This window comes from Beta vulgaris, chromosome 6, assembly GCF_026745355.1.
Source record: "Beta vulgaris subsp. vulgaris cultivar EL10 chromosome 6, EL10.2, whole genome shotgun sequence".
Lineage (NCBI taxonomy): Eukaryota > Viridiplantae > Streptophyta > Magnoliopsida > Caryophyllales > Amaranthaceae > Beta > Beta vulgaris.
In genome coordinates this window covers 66,683,998-66,705,623 of record NC_079207.1, presented here as the reverse complement: position 1 = coordinate 66,705,623, position 21,626 = coordinate 66,683,998, and the positions used below count along the sequence as shown (strand labels likewise).

The window sequence follows — 21,626 nt, the reverse complement described above, 5'->3', positions numbered from 1 at the left end:
AGGAATGGAGAACACATCTTTGTGCCTTACCTCTAAATATTGAAGTACTTATTGGATGATATGTGGAAAAATCAGAAGTGTATATTTGATGAGTTGTTTGGATAACCAAATATCAACATTCTTGGGAAATTTTTTTCCTTGTTGACAATCAAACACCTTTCTTTCTCTTATTTATTTTTTTTGGTTGAAAAGGGCTATTAATTTGATAAATAAGATGTCAGTTTACAACCTAACTTATTTTTTTGGTAAGCTTATAACCTAAATTAAACACCATTAAAGAACTTCATATACACATATAGGGCCTGTTTGGTTTAATATCCAAGGAGGAAACGGAATGGAAACAAAATTAATGGAGGAAAGGAATCAGATTTAACCCATTCCATTAAACTGACAAAGTTGTTTGGTTAGTCATTTGTATTGCGTATCCAACAAATCACCCCTCCTCAATAACCAAGAAAAAAAGATATCAAAAATTTGAAAAACAAAAATCATATTGTAGATCTATGAAAATTTGTGTCTGGTATTGTTAATGAATAGAACATATTTCTTTGTTCTCTCTCTTCTTTTCACTATCCCTGTAACCTTTTTTTTAATTATCGGTGGTGGTAATCTAATAGTTCAACGTTCAAGTAATGTGAGTGAGGCAGTGAAGCTGCTACCGAGTTGATAACAGTGAGGCAGACGCCTTGGCTTCTCAAGCGTCAATTATTTGATTCCCTTCTGAATCGGTTTTGTTACTTCTGGTGGAGGTAGGGTTTTATATGGAAGGATTCATATAATGCCATGTAACGGATTGAAAAGAAAATATTGTGAAATAAACGCCCAAAAATATCATTTGGCAATTTATTCCGTTTTTGCTAGTACCAAAAGCTTCAACCAAACGGCCCCATAGTGAACTAGTGATAGAGTTTAGTAAGAAATTTAGTGATGATGAATTCAAATTTAGTGTTCCAAAACTAAGGCTAAATCATCACCAAATGTAAAGCTCAAGTTCCATTATACTTGATCTCTTAGTTCAATTGACTTCTTTATATTGATGAGGGGTTCACAATATTGTTCACAGCAAATTATAAGTGTTCACTACAGAATGAAATTCCCATGAAGAATTGTACCAAAACATGGGAACGCTGTACAAAGTAAATTTTGACGAAAAAATGCATGTCAACAGTTACACAAAATGATATACCAACTACAGAAGACATGAGGCACTTCAATTTGTGAAAGACTACTGCTTTATTTATTTATTTTATTATCTTTTCTCCAATTAAACTGTAAGAATTTAAATTATAATGTTACAAACCCACTCCCCCTCCCTCTCAAAAAAGAAAAAAAAAAAAGACCTCATAATGTTACAAATGACTGGCTGCAAAAAAAATGTGAGCCTCCATCGCTTCAGTGCAGCACTGTGCACTAGCTTAAGAGCTAAACTGAATAACTAGACATAAAACTTGTATAAGCCACTACGTCTGCCCAGTTTGGAAAACGGCCTTTCATCTCCTTCGCTGGCTCGACCAAATGTTGGTCTAGGGCAGCAACTTCTACTCTTAGAGGTTCTGAACTATTTGCCTGCAAATATACCATTTAAGTGATCAGAAAGAAAGGCATCACACTTCCATAATGACATTGATGCGCACATATCAGTTTCTTGACGGCCTCTTTGGTGAGCGCAAAGAAATAATGGTACAAGTAATGAATTCATAGGTAATTTTGTGAACTAAGTATTATCTCAAATTCCATACTAACAAACATGGAAAGAGGAAGATTCAAAATCTAAAAGTTCCTACATTCTTCTCATGCCCTCCTCCCCTTGAGCAACTACCAATATTTGTAGTGGTTTTCACAACTACAAAACTTTTTCCCTCCACTTATGTAATTGTTTGGGCCCACATCCCCACAGCTCGACAAAATGATATACCTATTGGGACCATGTTTGTAAAACTTACCCCCAAAGTTAGGACCACTGAGAAACAATCAAAAGTTGGGACTGAAAATGGTGGAACGCTCATAAGTTCGGACGGTTGTCAATTTTTTGAATTGAACAAGGTTTAGGGAAAAAAAAAGTGTAATTTCTAAATAACACTCCCTCCATTTCACAAAGATTTACCCACTTTACTTTTTGGTAGGTAATACAACAATTTACTCACTTCACTGTTTTCATTATGGCACATAGGCCTGTCACATCTTTTAATACTCACATCTCCCGTACAATTATATTTCTCTCCTCACCCCTGAACACACCATTTACATTTCTGTTCTTCAATATTTGCCCCCCATCTCTTTGGTTTTGATGAAAGCAAAGTGAGTAAATAAAAGTAAAACGAAGGGAGTAACAGGTAAATATACAGGACTTGGATTGAGATAGATGGAAGTTTTCATGTCCTAATTGAAGTCTTGGCCCTGAATAGTCTCACTTCTAACCTATAAAAGTCCTATCTCTCCATTCAAACAATTATACAAGAACTTAGTACGGGAAACAGGAAAAAAAACCTCTTAGTTTATTGAACGCCAGAAGTCGAAATGGAAATATGAAACTAACATATATACAAGATCTAGGACTTTACCTCCAACCAGAAGGCCCACTTCTCATTGCTAGCGCCACTAAGTCTGCATATATATGAAGGAGGTCCGCCTTCAATTGCTTCTGGAGCTGTAGACCAATTACAGATGGAAGTTAACGCAAAGATGTTAGAATGTAACAAATATTACAAGAGGTAAAAGCCATCAACCAGTTGTTACCTGGTAATGTCTGGTCAGCAAATGACCAACCGGATAATGGACCAGAAACATTGAGGACAGTCACCCAAACCTCTTTTAGAGATCTAGAAAAGAAAAAAGTGTGATATCTTGAGTTAGCATCGGAATAAGGAACATACACCAGACTATTCATATCTACATTATAACTCGTTGTATGTTAGGTTTTCGATAACTCTAAGCCTCCCCTACAACTCTTAAGCGCTTCAAAAAGGATAGACTCACATTAAATTAAAGAACAGCCACATCTCAGCTAACGTACTACCAAAATGTACTGCCATACATCAGCCATCTTGGTGAAAAAGTTCATAACTAGTTGAGCTATGGCATACATCAATTTATGACGCTACAAGATGCATTACTGTCAAAAACTGACATCAGAACCAAGTCTACCTAACCTCAAAGTGGTGATTGCATGTTGCCGTTTATCTTAGAAAGCCTTATATTACTACAATTTGCAAACAGAGCTATCTTCTTCTCTCTTTGCCAACATTATTAAAAGTGGACATACAGCAATTTAAATTCAACACGCTCAAGTGCAATGTGCAATTAATCCCTCACGAACACAGACCAACGCTACATGATTCTTTTTGGGATTTATATGTAATAATCTAACGACGAAATCTGATACTTCCCCTCGTCCCTGGATTAGTTTACACAATTTAAATTTTCTACCCCAACTTCACAAACTTTGATCTATAAATTTTCCAATATACAAAAAAGGTAAGGTGGGACCTTCTCAGATTCGTTTCATGTGTATTTCACAATTTTTATTCAGCATAAATTATAATATACATGGTCAAAAGGTGTAAGCTAATCTGGACAGAAAGAGTTGCAGTTAATACTATTCTGAGCAGCTTCTCACTCACCCTATATTGAGTTCCAGATAAACCTTGCGAATGCCAGCATCAGAGAACTCTTCTTGCTCAACAATTGACAAATAGGGAAATGAACTGTACTGCTTCAAGATTTCTTCATGTCGGACGGGAAACTTCAAGCTTCTTGAAAATAAAAAAGACACAGGGAAAAGCGCCTGTAAATAAATAGCATGATTCATGACATCCAAATAACTCCATGGAGAATCATTTGTAATGAAAAAGTAAACACATGCAAATAGTTCCTTGAATAATCTCATCAATACCTATATGCCAATCAATTAAAGACATAATGGAAATCTGGGCCTAAAGATTAAAGAGGCAACATTCACAAAGTAGCAAAATTGTGGGTTCATGAGTTTTAAAGTATATGATAATTTTAAAAAATCTGAACTATTGAGTAACTTGTGAAGGTCCCTACTTTAATGGGTCTTAACTTTTAGCGAGCCTCATTGACTTGACGCTAGCTTAACAGGTCACAAATTGTAAAACGTGGGTCCCACCATAAGGGTTAATTGAGGGAGAGACGTCGGGAGTAGGTGAGATTTTTTAAAAAAATTCGTTAGTTGCAAGTCACTAAGACCCATTAAAAGTTAAGATCAATTATTTTAGACCTTTTAAAAATTATCATCCAAAGTTTAGACCTCTATGGTAAATTTTTCCTTACAGATTTGCAATCTAGGATGTAGGGACCTCAATCTCCAATTAGTTATATATGCAGTGAATTCCAAGAGTGTAATATATCTAGGCCTCTAAGGATATGAAGATGACACTCGGGTAAAAATCTTGAAACTCAAATGACTGAAAGTCTAGAGCAATACTTACAAGCCATCTATATCTCGTATTCTCGGAAGAATATCCTGAACCAATTTGCAGATATTCTGATGCGTCATGAGCATGCTTGAAAAGAAAAGATAGAGAATTTGAATCTACTACAGTGAACTCATAGCTTGAGTCCGCGATCTGGAATGAATCTGTTGGGCAAATAGACTTCAGAACTGGACCTAACTATAGCCAACCATCATTCTGATATTCAATAGCTTTCGAAGTATATTTTTTTCTCTTTTTCAAAAAAGACAATTCATACTTTATAACAAGGATAGAAGACATGAATACAACATATATTCATGTACAATTCCAATCTGCTTAGATACCTGTAGTTAAGATTGCATGCTGCATTACAACCCTTTTAGGGGCATCCCGACTGTAAGGAAAGAACCCTGACGATATTGCCAGGGCAAGCACACTAAGCTGCAGCAAAGCTTGCATTATAGACGATCTTGCTAACCAGTCACCAATAACAGGCAGCAAAGGGCTCACACACCAACCAGTTACAACACCAACCATTGCTGCCACTACAATATCCTGCATATAATATCCTGCAACCGAAGTACAAGACAGATATCTTAGGGTGAAGAAGACAATAGCCTGAGTTGACAGAGTTCACACAACTTATTGATTGTGAGGATCAGTAAGTTCACAATAAGTGCATAGATGTTACACTCAAGCACAAAGTAGTACAGCAAAGGCCCAGCACAGTGCACAGATAAACCTCCTTTCCCCTCCCCTTCTCATGGCACTGGAAACTTAAAAGATTTTTACTTATCCTGATGCACAAATTTTATTTGCAGTGACTTGGGAAATTTCAAATAATAGTCTTGCGCGGTGCCTGAACAGATATAAGCTTTAATTGAAAAACATACTCCCTCCTTCCCTAGCTATATAGTAGGACACCCTCGATTTGCGGCCAGTTCTAAGGCATTCCTAAATTGCCATAACTATCCTTCATTATTCAGATTTTTTCAACTCTATCATGCGAATGGACTTGCTTTTAGGAGTTCTTACAAGGATATCATAAAGGGTAATAAGAGAAAGTTTTAAAGTACATTCATTATGTATAGAAAGTGGTTAATTGTTTTTGCAACGTTAGAATAAAAATGTGGCCTATTATTCTAAAACCAGAGGTAATCTTCGTTAATAAACAGTTACTAAACCATTTATATCTCCTACCCATCCAAACATGCACATCCTAACCTTTCTGTTAGAAATTTAATATATGCAGCAATGTCATTACCCCTTCTTTCTTTTTCGTTCCAGAGCGACCAAAAGGGAGAAGCTAAATATACATTAAAGTTGCAAAGTCCTCTGCAGGTCCAGTAGAAAAGTGCAGAGTACAGGTCGACGGGTCCAATGCTATAAGATAAGACATTTTCTGTTCTATGCATCCTTGATTCCTTGGCTAATTAGTCCCCCCCCCCCCCTCCCAAAACCCTATCCCGTGTTAACAGTTCTCAGTTCTCATCTAGTCCAATCTCCCTCTGAAAAGCCAGCAGTTGATAAGAGATGAAAATGTCAAGTAATTTTAAATGAAGCTGCTCTCCATCCTATCAGCGGTAACCTTCATCATGACTATCTAGATGCCTTTCTTGGTCACTTAGTAGAAATATCATGTTCTTGTACTGCTTTTTTTCATATAAAAGAAAAAGCCCGACAATGTCACCTCCAGCTGACTTTGCTCTCAGCTTCAAAGACTTTTCTCTTCCCAAAATCCCCAACCCTTCCCACAGAATGTCACCAAGAAACTCTTCCATGCAGCGAAGGGCCAGAAATGATAATATTTCTTCAGAGCAGTAGCAACTCCTCAAGTCTTCTTGGAACCCCTGCCAACAGAAGTAGTGTCACCCTTATTCCTTCCTCTGGAATCAGTATCTTGTAATCAGCTATTTGACTTTCAATGTTCATTATGAGCCAGATCCAACAGGTTAAGGCACTAGGTGCCCAAAGAAATCGTTGGAAGATGAAGAAAGATAGATAATAAATTTTGAGTAGATATTGAAGTAAGAGTGAGAGAAATATTTGAGTGAAGATGGGTGTGACTCCAGGCAATCACAATCCATAACGACATAGTGAGCTTCAGACAAAGAATTGCCTTTGAGATGACATCAAACATGTAAGTGATCAGATTCAACTGTAATCACCAGTCAGCAGAGAGCACGACCATAGATGTGGCAAGAAGAGAGAGTGAATAAGAGCAGACTCTAATTTCTGAGATCCAAAGCCTACCACAGCTCCTTCTCCTCTTCCTTTTTCTATTTTTTAGGGGAAGGGGGTGTCTGTCACAGGCAGCCTGTACATTAGAAACAATAGGTGGTCAGGGCTTACTTCTTCGAGGTTGGTGATATGGTTTCCAATAAAATCAGACATACAATCAATACTGGACCTTACTACCTTAAGAAAAACAAAAGCAGGTGGTAAGGGTCTATCGGCCCTATTCCCTCTCCAGAGCAAACCACCTTATCTTCCAAAAAACTTGGGGTATCTTCAGATTGCAGCCACCCACTCCAAGTCTAATCAGGACTTAGATCCACTCTAAGTCCTTTGAACCAAAACTTTCAATATTAAGGTTGGCATATTGTAGGAGTTAAATATTATCTCTCTCAGGAAGTTCAATCAGATACTGATATGATATACAAAGACCGACCCAAAAAGCAACTAGATATCAATTCAAACTTACCATATGGTGGTGGAAGAGAACCCATCATACCCATCTTCTCGATCAAAAATTGCGTAACGAATCCACCAAAATGGACTGAATATGTTAAACAAGGCAGCAAAGGAAACGTATAGACCACCACCGACCTAAAAGAAGTCTTAAAATATCAGGGCAGTTATCATGCATTTATGCTAAAGCTAAGCCAAAGCTGTGTTTACATTTCTTAAAGCTTCAAAGAACGCAAAAGCAATATCTACCTCAATGAATGTTCACGATAAGAGAGTGATTGAGTACATATCCAAGATAACAACATAGACACTGATGTGAAAAAGGTCAAGCAGCCTCCACTAAGACCAGCGAGAAGATAAACCTGCAAGAAAGTTGAACTAAGTAAATTTAAACTAAAACATTTACATTAGATGTTTTATTTTTCTAGAAAAACCCAAGAAATAGCAATCATGATTATTGGAGCATACCATTGTCAAAAAAGCATAAAATCCGAATGCTCCATAAAAACCGGCTTCATCAGTTCGTGCCTGCAATAATTAATGCTGAAATCAAGAGAATAAAACACAACTTCTCATAATGGAACAGTATACACTTTTAGCCAATTTCCATATACATGCAAAAGCAAAATGCAGCATATGGCTTTACTAAACAGGGAATGGAGCACTTAAAAAACTAGCACAGACCTGTGTGTCATCACTCCCAGTCCCCCACCCCCTCCCCCGAAGCAAGGAAAGGAAAGAGAAAAAGAAACTGAAAAATAATAATTGCACCTCTCTCGACATTTTCTGAACTGTCATGTCTTGATAAAGATGACAGCATCTACGCGCATATCTTGGGATAAGCAGACCAGCAACAGAGCATGGGATGAACATCATGAAAGCCAAATAAGGATTAGCAAACCTGCAAAGTATGTAGTTAAAACCAAACTACGAAGGGAAAAGAGAATCCAAGACAGAGAAACTTGGGGGCAGGCAAGCCAGATTAAGAATTAGTTGTATCGAATTAAAATCCTATGCAGAATACTAGCAACTAAGATCCTCTACCCCAAATGTCCCAACATGTCTTTTTTTTGCCAAATCACCTCCATCTTCCAATAACCTATAAAATTTGAAGTTACTATTAATACAAATTGTTCAAATTCAATTACTGAATTTTATAGGAACTATGTAATATCGAAATTAAAAGGGAGTGGGACACAAGAAGGAAATATAATATGGAGCATAGACACAAGAGAACACTAGACTGACAACCTTTATACACTTTCCATTTTTCTATTCAGCGTCAGAAATCTGCAGGGCTTACACAAGTGAAAAACAACTAAATAGGACATGAACAGAGAGCGACTACTGCCACTTGTTAGACGCACATCCAACATTCCTGAAGTCCTCCCCACAAATGAACGTAAAAGGAAGAACAGATAACAATAATTTCTCACCATGCAAAACGCTTCATCTTTGAAAAAACCCAGTAATGCCAATTATTATTCCCTAGGCCCTACCATGGTCAGCACCAATCTAACATTATTTACTTCATCTGAAAGTTTTCCAAATTCATATTATGACAAAAATGTAATATAGTGCAATTGATTTTCACATAGAAAGGCAAATAAAACTTGAGTACCATCGAATGCAAGTCCCAAGAAACACTTTATGATTTGTGACAATGGTTCCCGCATACAATCAGTGGAAAATCCACAAAGGCACAAACATTAGTTTTGGGAATCAGTACCACAAGTAAACATCTCCTTTCTTATATAATACTCCCTCCATTTCTAAATAGATGCTCCATTTATTCACATACTCTACTTTGACCATATTTTTCAACATATGCATTAAACCCAATGTTAGCATACAAGATGTTGTTCGAATTGGTCTCGACGTATATTTCAAAAAATAAAAACTTCCATAATATTTTAGTAATGGGTAATTAGTGATTTTAATGGTCAAAATTGTCTTTTGCAAGTGTGCAAGTCAAAATGAAGCATCTATTTGAAAACGGAGGGTCAAACTCGCAATTTCACAAACAGTTAACTGTTCATAGTGATAATATAATTAAGAAATGAACTCCTACCAGTTCACTGCATAACCAACTGTTTCATAATGATAATATAATTAAGAAATGAACTCCTACCAGTTCATTGCATGACCAGAGAAAAGCAGTCTTAAAGCTGCAAACACCATTGGAACAATGATTGCCATGACGATCGCAATGAAGTGTTGCAACATCCCTGTCATACATAAGCACCAATAATCAGAATCATCACTCGTATTCTCTAAGACTCCTTTCCATTTTTTAAGAACGATATAGACTATATTCAATTTATTTCAAACCGAGACAATCATAAAAAATCACTCTATCTAAGACAGTATTAAATCAAATCCCTGATTCAAACAGCCAGTAGAATCACCTTTCAAAAAGTCAAAATAGGTTTTACAGCAAGAACGTAGTCCAAAATTTCCCAGACGTAAGATGATTGGAGCAACGAGAAAGATAATTATTGGAAGAATATGGAGAACTGCAGCAATGTTTTTTGGGTAATAGACCTGAAACATAATTCGTAATAAAGCATTCTCATTTCAGTGGTATATAATATATATAGGTCTCAAAGAAAAGAATATTAAATCAACTTTCTCTAATGTATACCATGAACCATGTCATATAGTCAAAAAAAATTGCCCGCTCATCATTAGTTCCTTGAGCAGAAGATTCAAGATATTGGCGTTCACTTGCATTCCTTAACATTGAAGAACTAGCAAAGGCCTTGACAACACTAAACAGATTGTCCCCACGCGCTTGGATGCTTCCAGGTCTGGTTGCAGAAAGTTACAAGGGTAAGTAGCAGCATCCAAGATAATCTAGTTTCAGCATCGCAATAAAAGGGAATATGTACCAAGATATCAAATTCTAATGCATACAATAGTCTTTCGAGTGTATCATACGAAGTGTGATAGAAGTAACCACCAAGAAGAAAGATTACGTCAAGTCCAGGAATCTTCCCATAGTCTTGGGCAAATATTCTGTAATCTGTGTCACCAGGAACAATTCCAAAAATATCCTGCAATATAAACATGGTTCAAGACCCATTTTATTTAATGAGGATACAGGTACCATTTAAACACCAAAAGAGCAATAGCATCTCTAGTAAAATAAGCTTTATGCGGTGCATGAGTTATATTGATCGTGTAGCTTGATAGAACGGAGCCGGCATAACCAAGTTTTGTCTAATGTCAGCCTTAAAATGCCGATCAATCGAGCAGACATAAAAGATGCAGTGATTGTTAACATAAAGATACAAAAAAAAAAGGCAGCAAATTACTACAACATGCATAAAGGACTTTGATGAAGTTGTATAAACAAACAGCTGGTGTGCCACAAAAACAGAAGCAGAAAGCAAAGCTAAGTCTTTTGTCTACCTGAGCAGTACTCTGAGCCATGGGATATACAGCTGACTGTGCATACACACGAGAAGCCCAAGAACCAGGTCCAGATTGACAAACTACATCTGTCCATGGAGAAGAATTATATAATCATCTTGTTCGAGGGAAATAAGAAATAAAAAGAAAAGCAGACAACATTGCCAGTAAAACAACATAATACAAGCGGATAATACATCAGCAGTTCCAATTTCAGTGATTGATACGGAGCGGAAGAATCTGGGAAGACCAAGAACAACATATCAATAGAATCTCATCAGACGGATTATAATGGAGTTAAGCAGGTGTCATACCCACAAGGCCACAAGCCCACAACAAATCTTCAAACCAGCACCATAGCCACATGCATCACAAGTAAGATCTCCATACCCGTCCGATGCCTGTGGCCTGCAGGATGACCATATAAGCTCACTACCTACGGATTACTTATGCCTACCTTGATGAATTATATCAATGTACTTAGACACAAGCATATATGTACTTTAGACTTGGCTAATTGTGTTCCTTTGCCAGAAAAGGGAGACTTTTATAGTCCGATGCCAGAAAAGGGTTGCTTCAATAATTTTAGACTCAGCTATATGGGTATTGGTTTGTGGTTATTAGGGGGAAGGAGAGGGCGTAGAAAAGCAGGCTCAAAATAAAGTGGGTTCATGATTATTATTTTAAAAAAAAAAAAAAAAACCTCCCTCCATTGTTCTATCCCATATTAAAGTATACACTGACAAAAATGGAATGGAAAAGAAAAAATTGAGAAAAAGTGAATAAGTGGGTGTAGATCCCAACTTTATAGAAAAAATAATGAAGAAACCTTACTGAAAGTAGAATGCATACTTGATTACTTCAATATGGCCATAGGGACATAAAGTTACAGTATGTATAGTTTTAAACAGGACAGATAGAGTATATCCTAACATATACAGATGTGGTTATCTTTTTCTTCTTTTTTTACTCATGCTCTAGCAACTATCCATTTTAATCATATCTAACCAGACCTGTTGTAACTGGGAAGGGTATGGAGAAAGCAGCAAAAGCCATTGAGAATCAAGCCATACAGTTTCTGAGTTCCAACCAATATGTAAGCCAACAAATCTAGCTCTTTGTTCTAACTTGGTAATGACCCAATGGTAACACAAAATTATTTCTGGTTGCGTTAAAGTACTATTATGGCTTTCAAGAGATAATTCCTCCATCCCACTTCATGTTTACATACTCTTTATCAGGTTGTCCCAAAATTGAAGTTTGCATACCCTTTAAGAAACTTTATGTAAATGGTGAGCCTAAACTCTCACAGTCACCTCTTTTAACTCAAATTGATGAAAAACACTTTGCTTCAACAAGAATTGCTGAGGGTTTTTTTTTGGTTGTTTGGGGGGGGGGGGGGGGGGGGAGGAGGTCTTGAGTCTTGACTCTTAACTGATAGCCAGATAACCAGATTTCTACCAAGGAGATAATACAGAAACATAGCAAGTAACTACTTGACCATATTCACCATTCCAATCAACGGTGATAGGTGGTATATAAGATAATAATAAGTGCGAGTTAACCTCAGACACATCACCAATTCAACAGGGTAGCTGTCATACCAGGACCACCACTTCCTGACGCTTCTATGTTAATGAAAGCTCCAATGGTGTCACGCCATCTATGAGTGGTAATGAAGCCATGTGAACCCTGACAAATTTAGACATATCAAACAAGAAGAACCTTTAATATTTAGTGGTACCAGTCAAAAACCAAAAGCAATAAGAAAGAAAAAAAAAAAACGTAGATTGTAACCCCTTCTAGATGCACAACAAAAACTTGTAGAAGAGAGAACGTTAATCCACCATAGAAAAACAGGGAACAGCCATTTTGAAGTTCACATAATACTTACCAACATGAAAAGTTCTTCAGCCCCATTGAAAAGAAATATGATTGGCCGAGGGGGAATCCAATCAGAATCAACTACAAGTCTTGCTAGTTCCAGCATTGATGCTGCAGATGACAACAACTAAAACTATGTTCACCAGCTCAATCAGTAAACGTTAATCCAATGGAAAGTATGAAGGTAAATTTGTTAGTGATAGGCTTACCAACACAAGAACCACAGTCACTAGCCCCAGGGGAGTTGAGAGCACTGTCGAAATGACCGTTTACCAAAACTGAAGCATCAGTTTCTGTTGAATTAACTGATGATATTCTGTAACCAAAATGAGGGAATGTTACAAACTCGCACCACATGACCTCAACAACTTTAATGGAAGCGACGCTCACCAACTTTACCTCATGAGAATATTTGTATGGGCTCTATATGCCAAAGATATGCTATGACCTAAAAACATCATGTTGAAAGACCCATTAACCATACTTTCCTCAACCTCAATCCTGCAAAACAATATACTTTCATGATGATCCTGGTCCCGAAACATCAGCAATCAATGACAAAAAAAGTTCAAAAATATGTTTCCTGTGTTTAAACATTAGACATGACAGATTTGAACTAAAGATACCAATGCAAAACCCAAGGCTTCAAAGAACCTATTGTGAGAAAGGGGGGAAAGAATTAGTGTCAATTGCCAAGGCTACACACAACTTGACCTCCCTTTCTCCTAAACTCAACCGACCGCAAGAATAACATTGTAGTCTGGGTTGGTGGTCACCGTTAGTTAAGGAAAGAAAAGTTACTAACTAATCTTCAGAAACTTCCAGCGAGCCGTCTATTACTCAATGAATTGTCAGTTGTAAAATAAAGGTCATGTTGAGAAACTGCGCTAGCTTATAAGACTATTATTTCGTTGTGTGATCAGATCTTCAAAACGCATGAAAGAGAAAAATGGGAGGATGAAAGAACAACAGAAACAGAATCAAATGCTTAAAACACTAACAACCCCCCCCCCCCCCACACACACACACACACGCGCGCGCAAAATGGAAAAAGCCCAAACTCACCCAACCAAAATAATAACCCTCTTTAATTGGAGGTGGAGGGAAAGACACCAAGATGTAATCCTCAGTTCCTCACCCCTCTAGACACCAAAGAACCAAATTTTTTAACCCCTCCAGATTGGTATAAAGCAGGAAGGGAAATATTTTTCTATTGTTGTACTTAACTTTTCAGCATTCCTATCCTCAGAATAAAACAAGCAAATCATCACTGCAACCTTAAATGTCACTCTATAACAAACTTTGTACTTCCTTTTTCAGCTTACTGTCAATTATTCAAATATTATCTTACCCTTTTTTCTAGTATCCCATCAAACTTTTTTTCTCTCCGTCCCAACATTATCTCTTGTTTATTCCTCTCTCTTTATCCACTATTAATTATTAATATTACTTCCAATAATTACTCTTACTCTTCATGTACAATTCAAGTATGAAGATCATTAAAGAACGAACGCAGCATCCATACACGATAGACAGTCAATAAAAATGCAAATTTAACTAAAGTTAACCGAATTCTCAATACTTCAACTAAATCGACATACTTTATCCCAATCAGAGGGGGTAATTATATCACTTTAATACTTCACAGCTTCTAATAAGGATAGGGCAACAACCTTTTTCCCATCTCAAACTTAAAGCTTACTCAGCATATGTAGGCCATAGTCAAACAATCAAGAAACAATAATTAACATCCACAAAGAAAAAGCAATGAATTCCTCCACTTATTTCAACACTCAATTCATCATTAAACCATCAACAAAAGGTGCAATAAAATCAAAACCCTACCTAAATTTCGAATTCGACCGATTTTTCAACAACTCTAACTGCTCTATAATATAATCAGCAGCTTGCTTCAATCCTGGACGTCCTTCCTATCAATCACAATATGTCAATATCACCAACAAAATTCAACAGTAAATCCACAAAAAAAAAAAAAAAAATGTGATGAAAACCTCACCTGGCGTCCATCGATGTCTTCGGATAAAACTCGAAGATGCTGAAGAGCTCTACCTTCGGAGAACTGATGAAGAGGAGCGTCAATGGCGAGTGGTTTAATGAACTTCATGTGAAGAACAGAGTGTACTAATAAAGACATTAAACCATACATGATTGCTAATGATATGAGTAATTTGAATGCGAAGATATCTCGAATATTCGGTCTTGAAAAAATCGCCATTGATGAAGAATTGCAGGAGAGATTGGGGAATAATTAATGAAGAATTAAGGTCAATGAGCGAAAATTAGGGTAGGTGAAGTGAAAGTGAACCCTAGGAGAGAGAAAATGAGGAAGAGAAGGAGGAAATTTTTAAAAAAATGGAGGTTTTTACTTGCTTGATGATGGTGGATGACCAGTGAGGTGAGGGAGTGACGGTGGGTTTTTGGTTTTTTGCTAACATTGTTTCGTGTTGGATTTTCCTAAACAAACTTAGTTATCACTTATCACTTACCACTCATAACTTACAAGTCAAATTTGTGATCTCACATATGAATAGTCAAATATGTGATATCATATAATATGTAAATAATCGTAAGTTGAAATAGAAGAAGTGGTCGATTCAATCATTAGATTGAAAACTAATAGCTTGTTAGAGTGGCGTTCTTTAGACAATCATATATATAGGTTCGAGATAATTCAATTGAAAGTTGTCGTGGTGTAAGATTGGTTTGTGGTCTTTGTGATTCATAATGAGATTTCAAATTCGATAAAGTCGAAATCAAACACCTTCGAGTCCTGTAATCATATATTTGTTCGTTGTTAATATCCTCAAACGGTTGTTTGTCTACCTTGATTTTCTTGATAGATCATTCCGATTTGAAGTTGCATGGATGATACGTGAAACTTTCACTAACTTCATTCATGAGAATGATAAAGGGGGTGTTGACATGCCACTTATACCTTTTTTGACATATCTTTCTAAGGTCCTTCAAACTTGAAACCAAGAGGTATTTCGAGAAAGATGTACACTTATGGCCCGCATCAAAGAAGCAAGGGTTGAGAAGGGAAGCTTGACACATTACTCAAACAGGATGAACTCATTCGGTATCAAAGAAAGCTCAAGTTGATTGGCTAAAAGACGGAGTTCGTAATACCACTTTTTTCCATCTAAGCACGGTCATTCGAAGATGGCAAAATAATCGAATTGTTGCTATTAGAAATTGTGGCAATCATTGGATCCGTGATAAACTCTAATTGTTGAATACTTTGCTTATCTTTTCAAATATGATGGAATTGATGAGGAAATTAATATTCTCATAGGCATGCACACATAATTCTCAAATGGAGATTGTAATAAGCTTAATCTACCTTTCTAAAAAAAAAGAGATATTGATCTTGCAATTTGAAGTGTGAAGTCTCTCGAAGCCCTTGGTCCTTATGGTTTTCAAGCACTCTTATATTTGAAAAATTGTGCAACAATGGCACCTATTTTTGTATTTTTTTCATAGATATTGTCAAAGGAATTTTTACTTCCATCTATGCGCCAAAGTTGGATTTAATTCCCTGCATACCGTTCACGTAGGACTGTGAGTGGGTTTTGTTTTTTCTTTTAAGTTTTAAGCAAAACCGCTAACTGAACTAGCGGTTAACTAAGGTAAACCGCAAATTGAACTAGCGATGTAACTTTGATTGGCGGTTCAATATAGAATACTGCTACCATGACTAGTGGTTTGTTAGCTCTTGTATTTCATGTTTTGATCATCCCCAATTTTCCCCACTTTCTCTCCACCGTCATAATTTATCTATCATCCTCTCTCTCGTATCCCCCCCCCCCCTCAACACCCATGACCCACCGTTCCTAAATCCTCGTCGGTACTACGTTCTTCTTTTGCTGATGATGATGTCCCTGCTATCCATATGTTGCTCAAACAAGCTATATGGCTTACTTTATAAGTGGTGGGATCCATTTTGTTGAATAACAAACGATAGTCAAGAATAAGAGGTTAGTTGGCAAGTGTGGCACAATTCAAGCTATAACTAGTTGTTACTTGCTATTGGAGTAGTATGTAGCTTGAAAAATTGATGTGGCATGAGAAGCAATATAGGGTTGTTGCTTGCCATTGGAGACACTCTCCTTCCTCACTATCTATTAGTGCTGATAAAAAAAGCCAAACTCGCGGGTCCGGTCCGACTCGAATTTTGGGCGGGTTTGGGTTAGGCTCGCGGTCGGGCACGACCCAATTTTTTGGCTTTGGAACAGGTTTTGGACAAGCCAAAAATGACTTTTTAATATAGTTTTTGGACCTGAAAAGCCTGTGTTTGACCCAAATTTTGTTCCATACCGACCAATAGACAATCTTTTTAAGACTTAGCCCGGTCACCTTTACTATCTACTACCTCCGCTTCCTAAAGATCTTCTCTCTTTCCGTTTAAGTGCGTTTCTAAAAGATATTCTCTCTTTTATTTTACTCCTTATTTGAATTTCTTTTCCCTTTTTACCCTCTCATGTCCCTATCATGTGGTCCACCATTACATTATTAATTTAATTTTACTCCCTTTCTCTCTTCTACTTTAACCCCTTTTATTTATCTTAACCCCTTTCTCTCTCCTACTTTAGTCGCCCCACACAACTTGATTTTCATTGGTATCTATAGTAACAGTAGTAAAGAAGATCTTTAGCAAACGGAAGTACTCCCTCCGTCCCATAATATAGTGCTTGTTTCTTTTTTACACGGTCTCCAAGATGTAACTTTGACCTTTAATGTCTTCAATTCCGCATTAATAAAAAATATAAAAAGTTGATATTATGAAACTACACATTGAGACGAATCTAACACGATCTCACATGAATATGTTTTTTTTATATATACAAATGAGAATATTTGGTCAAAGATTTTAAATTTTGACCCACCAAAAATGTAATAGGCTTTATATTATGGGACGGAGGGAGTAGTATTTGTTGAAACGAGTAATTTCAGCCCATGTTCTATCCACGAATTCAAGTAAAGTCCAACTCCCAACCCCACAAACGAACAAACCCCATAGAAATACAATAGATAAAATCATTTTAGGAGTAAAACAAAAGAAACATCCCAGGAAAGAAAAGCATCCACCGCAAACCAGCTTACTAATCTGGTCACTCAAACCATTTTTAATAAAATTCCCCAGATGCAGCAACTCTACTACTACTAGTACCAAAAAAAACTGTAATCCAACTGCATAATAATATCTTTTCTTTCCCCTCAAATTCCGCTCACATTCTTTCTTTCTTTCTGACAAAAACCCATCAAAAATTCCACCCTCAAATTTCTTACAAATCCCACAAAATCTCACCTCAAATTTCAAAACCCCACTAATTTCCCCCTCAAATCATGATTACCCATCTCTCAAAACAACACAATTAGTTAATAAACCCAAAAAATCATGAGCAATTGTGAAAAACCAATGTACAAAAAAGCAGGAATAATCCTTGCAATTCTCGTATTTGCCACATTTCTTTACCTATTCTTCATAGGAACCGTGGATCTACGTGGGTCCCACTACTACCTAAACCCATTCCTTCAATCTCTGCCGTCGAATCCTAAGTGGGTCCCACCTTGCCGGAGTTTATCTCCGTTGAAAGTTTACATGTATGATCTTCCTCGGAGATTCAACGTCGGTATGTTACGTCGCCGGAGCTCCGACGAAACTCCGGTGACATTCGAGACACTTCCGCCATGGCCGACAGTTTCTGGGTTGAGGAAGCAGCATAGTGTTGAGTATTGGATGATGGCTTCTTTGCTTGTGGAGGAGAGAGAAAATGAAAATGGAAGTGGTGGTGAAGTTGTGAGAGTGTTGGATCCAGAAATGGCGGATGTGTTCTTTGTTCCGTTTTTTTCATCTTTGAGTTTTAATGTTTATGGACATAATATGACTGATCCAATTACTGAACGTGATAAGGAACTTCAGGTAAGAATTATTTTTTGATGTGTTTATAAAGTTTCATATTGGTTTGTTAATATGTGTATTAAGAGTTTAATTTAGTGTGGAATTTTGGCTAGTGTAGGATTTGAGTTTGATGAGTTGTTTGTTTATTAGCTGAAGAAATTGTGTGGATTTGAACTAGATATGTTTATTTTTTAAGAGATATTGTTGCAAAAGAAGTGATAAAAGAAAACAAAGAAAGTTATGAAGTTAGAGTAATTCAGGAGTTTTTGGATTTGGATTTGTTGTAAGAATTGGTGAAGGTAATGGTTTTTTTAAGAGTTGATTGTGTATTGAGTTGGAGCTAAACTTAATTAATTTGTTTGTTTGATATAGATTTCTAAGATTACTTGGGAATGTGATGGTTTTTTAATCTTCTTGATTGAAAGATTGACATGGAATGGAATTTAGTAGTGTTTTGTTTTGAGAGTCGACGACGACGATTGTTGGAAAGTTGTTTTCGGAATGAGTTGATGACTTATTGGCTCCTTCCAGTCTCTACTGGTTAAAGGGTGAGACCCTTCTATTGATATTTGATGGGATCCATATTGGGTTGTTATTGTTCGAGTTAAATGGGTTTGATGTTGTGGTCTTGTATGATAACCCTTACTAGTTCTCATGATCTGATGGTTGGTTCTGCGATCTATGTAGTGAGTTTCTAATCGGCCATTAGGTTTTGGTTGTGTCTCCTTATAATGTCGGAATATTATGTGATGTTTGGGACTTGGGAGTGGAGAAATTGAGAAGAACCAAAGAAGGAAGTGGGTGTAGAATGGAAATAATTTCTCCTGTTATGGTTCATCTTATTTGTGGGCGATCACCGGAGATATACTCTTGTTTCATAGAGCCAAACTCATCCTTTGGGATAAATGCTTTGATATTGTTCTTTGCTGTTGTGTGGTTGATCTTTATGGTCTCAATCTCTTGCAGATTGAGATGAGGAGGTATGATATGGTAGTGTCTAGTGTAGGTTTCACAGGTTTAGTAAATAGGAGGTTTCTCCTTTCTCAGCCATGTTTTCAGAAATACTATTGGACATATGTTACTGCTATCATGGTGTGTGATCACTTGTTGATTGACTAGATTTCCTTGTAATTTGAGATATTTATGACTAGAAAGCTGTACTAGAATATCGATATTGGGATGTGATAAGCTGTTTGTATAGTGTATATTCATGTCCCATTGCTTTGCCAAGCTCGAGTTTAATCTCCGACCCTTTCTTCTGGATTTGTGGGCTTAGAATTATAGGTTAAGGCTTCTGTGCTCCATTTTATCACACATCAAAGTTCTTCTAGTACATTGATAGCTAATTAGTAGAATACTAGATGCTTCGCACCCTGTGAAGAAATGGTGGATTAAGCTGGTTTTATTTCCATGTTAGTACCAGTGAGAACCGAAAATGTTTAATGTTCAATGTTCTTTTTTTTATTGTTTATCATTTAATCTTTCATCCAGCTCCTAATGTTGTCTACAAAGTGTTAATCAAGTCGTGTTCTTGGTTTTAGGTTGATATATTGGAGTTTTTGAGGAACTCTAGGTACTGGCAAAAGTCAGAAGGCCGAGATCATGTCATCCCTATGCATCACCCTAATGCGTTCAGGTTTCTTCGGGAGCAGGTAAATGCATCGATTCTCATTGTGGCAGATTTCGGTCGTTATCCGAAGAGCATGTCAAATTTAAAGAAAGATGTTGTTTCCCCATATGTCCATGTCGTGGATTCATATACCGATGATGACACGCCTGATCCTTTTGAATCCCGTACCACACTGTTGTTTTTCCGTGGCAGAACTGTCAGGAAAGATGTAAGTCAACTTGAGATCATATTTTTGTACGTTTGAGATGGATGGTAAATTAATAATAATAATGAGTAGCCTTTTGCACTTTCAGGAAGGCGTGGTTCGTGCTAAATTGCAAAAGCTTCTGGAAGATTATGATGATGTCCGCTTTGAAAGGAGCTTTGCCTCAGAGGAAAACATAAGATTGGTATGCCATTTCAGTAACTATACTCTGATATATGGGGTGCAAACAAATGTACGGTAGGGTTGATGATAGGTTGTGATGAATATTGATTTGCTAAAGTGTTTTGAGAAAAATAACTTGCAGATGAATTCTTTGAAGTTAGTAAAAAAAGTTCTAATAGTTGAATAGATCACACCCTATCTAATATATTTTGTTCTTGACAGTCCACACAGGGGATGCGATCGTCAAAGTTCTGTCTACACCCAGCAGGAGATACCCCTTCCTCATGCCGGCTTTTCGATGCTATAGTCAGCCATTGCGTACCGGTCATTGTTAGCGACCAAATTGAGCTTCCGTATGAAGACGAGCTTGATTATTCTGAGTTCTCCCTCTTCTTCTCAACCGACGAGGCTCTAAACCCGGGTTATATGATCGAGCAGCTTCGTCAATTCCCAAAAGAGAGGTGGCTTAAAATGTGGAATAAGCTGAAGAACATTTCCCATCATTACGAGTTTCAATACCCCCCCAAGAAAGGTGATGCAGTCAATATGTTATGGAGGCAGGTCCGACATAAGCTCCCGCCAGCTTACCTTGCTACTCATAGAAACAGAAGGTTAAAAATCCCTGATTGGTGGGGAAGGAAAAGATAGCTCGTTTCTATTTTGTACTTAACTGTACTTGTTTTTGTATGTACAGTACTACAGTTCCATATTTACAGTTGAAAATTCCCTTAAGACAGGGGAATCATAGGTTATTATTGGAGTGCATACTTTAAGCCTCTGACATCTCATTTGATCAATTTGTTTGTATTCTTTTGATTGTTGTTCAGTGTTTCAGCAGTATTTTTGTGCCACATTTTGATACCACATTCTTTTTATCAAAACAACTGGGGTATAATCCAGACTGTGATGTCTGAACTCTGACTTTTGGTTCATTATTGCAGCCGACATTACCATATTTCCTGGATCAGCATGTTGTTTGATTTGTTCATGCTTAGATCCTTTCTTATATAACACATGGTAAGATTTCACCTACAATATGATTGAAAAGTGAAACCATTCAACTATAATGTCGCTGTAAAACAACAACAAAACGTCAAAGCATTAATCTTAATATGATGGGTCGACTGCAGCCTCACTTTCAGATTAATATGCAAGTGAGATCTCTAGCTAAGTTGCGCATGGGCTGGGCGGGCACGACACCGGAGATGGTGGGTTATTTATGGACAATTTTCTTAAATCCAGCAAGAGTATAATGGGATTCCCCATCTTTCGACCCACTCA

The 21,626-nt window shown here is 37.0% G+C and overlaps 2 protein-coding genes across 8 annotated transcripts; one reads left to right on the top strand and one right to left on the bottom strand.

Moving 5' to 3' along the window:
* Positions 1 to 1,214: 1,214 nt before the first annotated feature.
* On the bottom strand, positions 1,215 to 14,929 carry LOC104897579 (uncharacterized). Of its 7 annotated transcripts, none has more exons than XM_010684487.4 (21): positions 14,443 to 14,925; positions 14,271 to 14,356; positions 12,825 to 12,926; positions 12,635 to 12,741; positions 12,436 to 12,536; positions 12,146 to 12,233; positions 10,542 to 10,630; positions 10,068 to 10,183; positions 9,772 to 9,937; positions 9,536 to 9,671; positions 9,259 to 9,355; positions 7,899 to 8,028; positions 7,596 to 7,655; positions 7,377 to 7,489; positions 7,141 to 7,265; positions 4,781 to 5,005; positions 4,452 to 4,600; positions 3,621 to 3,784; positions 2,737 to 2,819; positions 2,562 to 2,647; positions 1,215 to 1,566 (listed from the first exon to the last, which is right to left on the bottom strand). In XM_010684487.4, exons 1-21 carry the CDS (start codon positions 14,659 to 14,661, stop codon positions 1,423 to 1,425), a joined length of 2,586 nt encoding a protein of 861 aa, XP_010682789.1. In that variant the 5' UTR covers positions 14,662 to 14,925; the 3' UTR covers positions 1,215 to 1,422. The 7 variants fall into 7 exon arrangements, 5 of the variants coding, with proteins under 5 accessions (XP_010682789.1, XP_010682788.1, XP_010682791.1 ...); XM_010684486.4 differs by having other exon boundaries at positions 10,044 to 10,183; positions 14,443 to 14,924; XM_010684489.3 differs by lacking the exons at positions 14,271 to 14,356; positions 14,443 to 14,925 and having other exon boundaries at positions 10,044 to 10,183; positions 12,436 to 12,558; positions 12,816 to 12,926.
* A 2,535-nt stretch (positions 14,930 to 17,464) lies between these two features.
* On the top strand, positions 17,465 to 21,171 carry LOC104897578 (probable arabinosyltransferase ARAD1). Its single transcript, XM_010684485.4, has 4 exons — positions 17,465 to 18,369; positions 19,890 to 20,186; positions 20,272 to 20,367; positions 20,568 to 21,171. The coding sequence occupies exons 1-4, from the start codon at positions 17,845 to 17,847 to the stop codon at positions 20,991 to 20,993; spliced, it is 1,344 nt and encodes a 447-aa protein (XP_010682787.1). The 5' UTR covers positions 17,465 to 17,844; the 3' UTR covers positions 20,994 to 21,171.
* Positions 21,172 to 21,626: the final 455 nt, after the last annotated feature.

Excerpts from the sequence above, each read along its gene's own strand:
- LOC104897578 (XM_010684485.4), top strand. The coding sequence starts at position 17,845 with ATGAGCAATTGTGAAAAACCAATGTACAAAAAAGCAGGAATAATCCTT. Across the intron at positions 20,187-20,271 it reads GCAGAACTGTCAGGAAAGAT|GAAGGCGTGGTTCGTGCTAA; the intron begins GTAAGTCAACTT and ends TTGCACTTTCAG. Across the intron at positions 20,368-20,567 it reads CAGAGGAAAACATAAGATTG|TCCACACAGGGGATGCGATC; the intron begins GTATGCCATTTC and ends TGTTCTTGACAG.
- LOC104897579 (XM_010684486.4), bottom strand. The coding sequence starts at position 14,661 with ATGGCGATTTTTTCAAGACCGAATATTCGAGATATCTTCGCATTCAAA. Across the intron at positions 12,742-12,824 it reads CATACAAATATTCTCATGAG|AATATCATCAGTTAATTCAA; the intron begins GTAAAGTTGGTG and ends TTTTGGTTACAG. Across the intron at positions 12,234-12,435 it reads CTGAAGAACTTTTCATGTTG|GGTTCACATGGCTTCATTAC; the intron begins GTAAGTATTATG and ends TAAATTTGTCAG.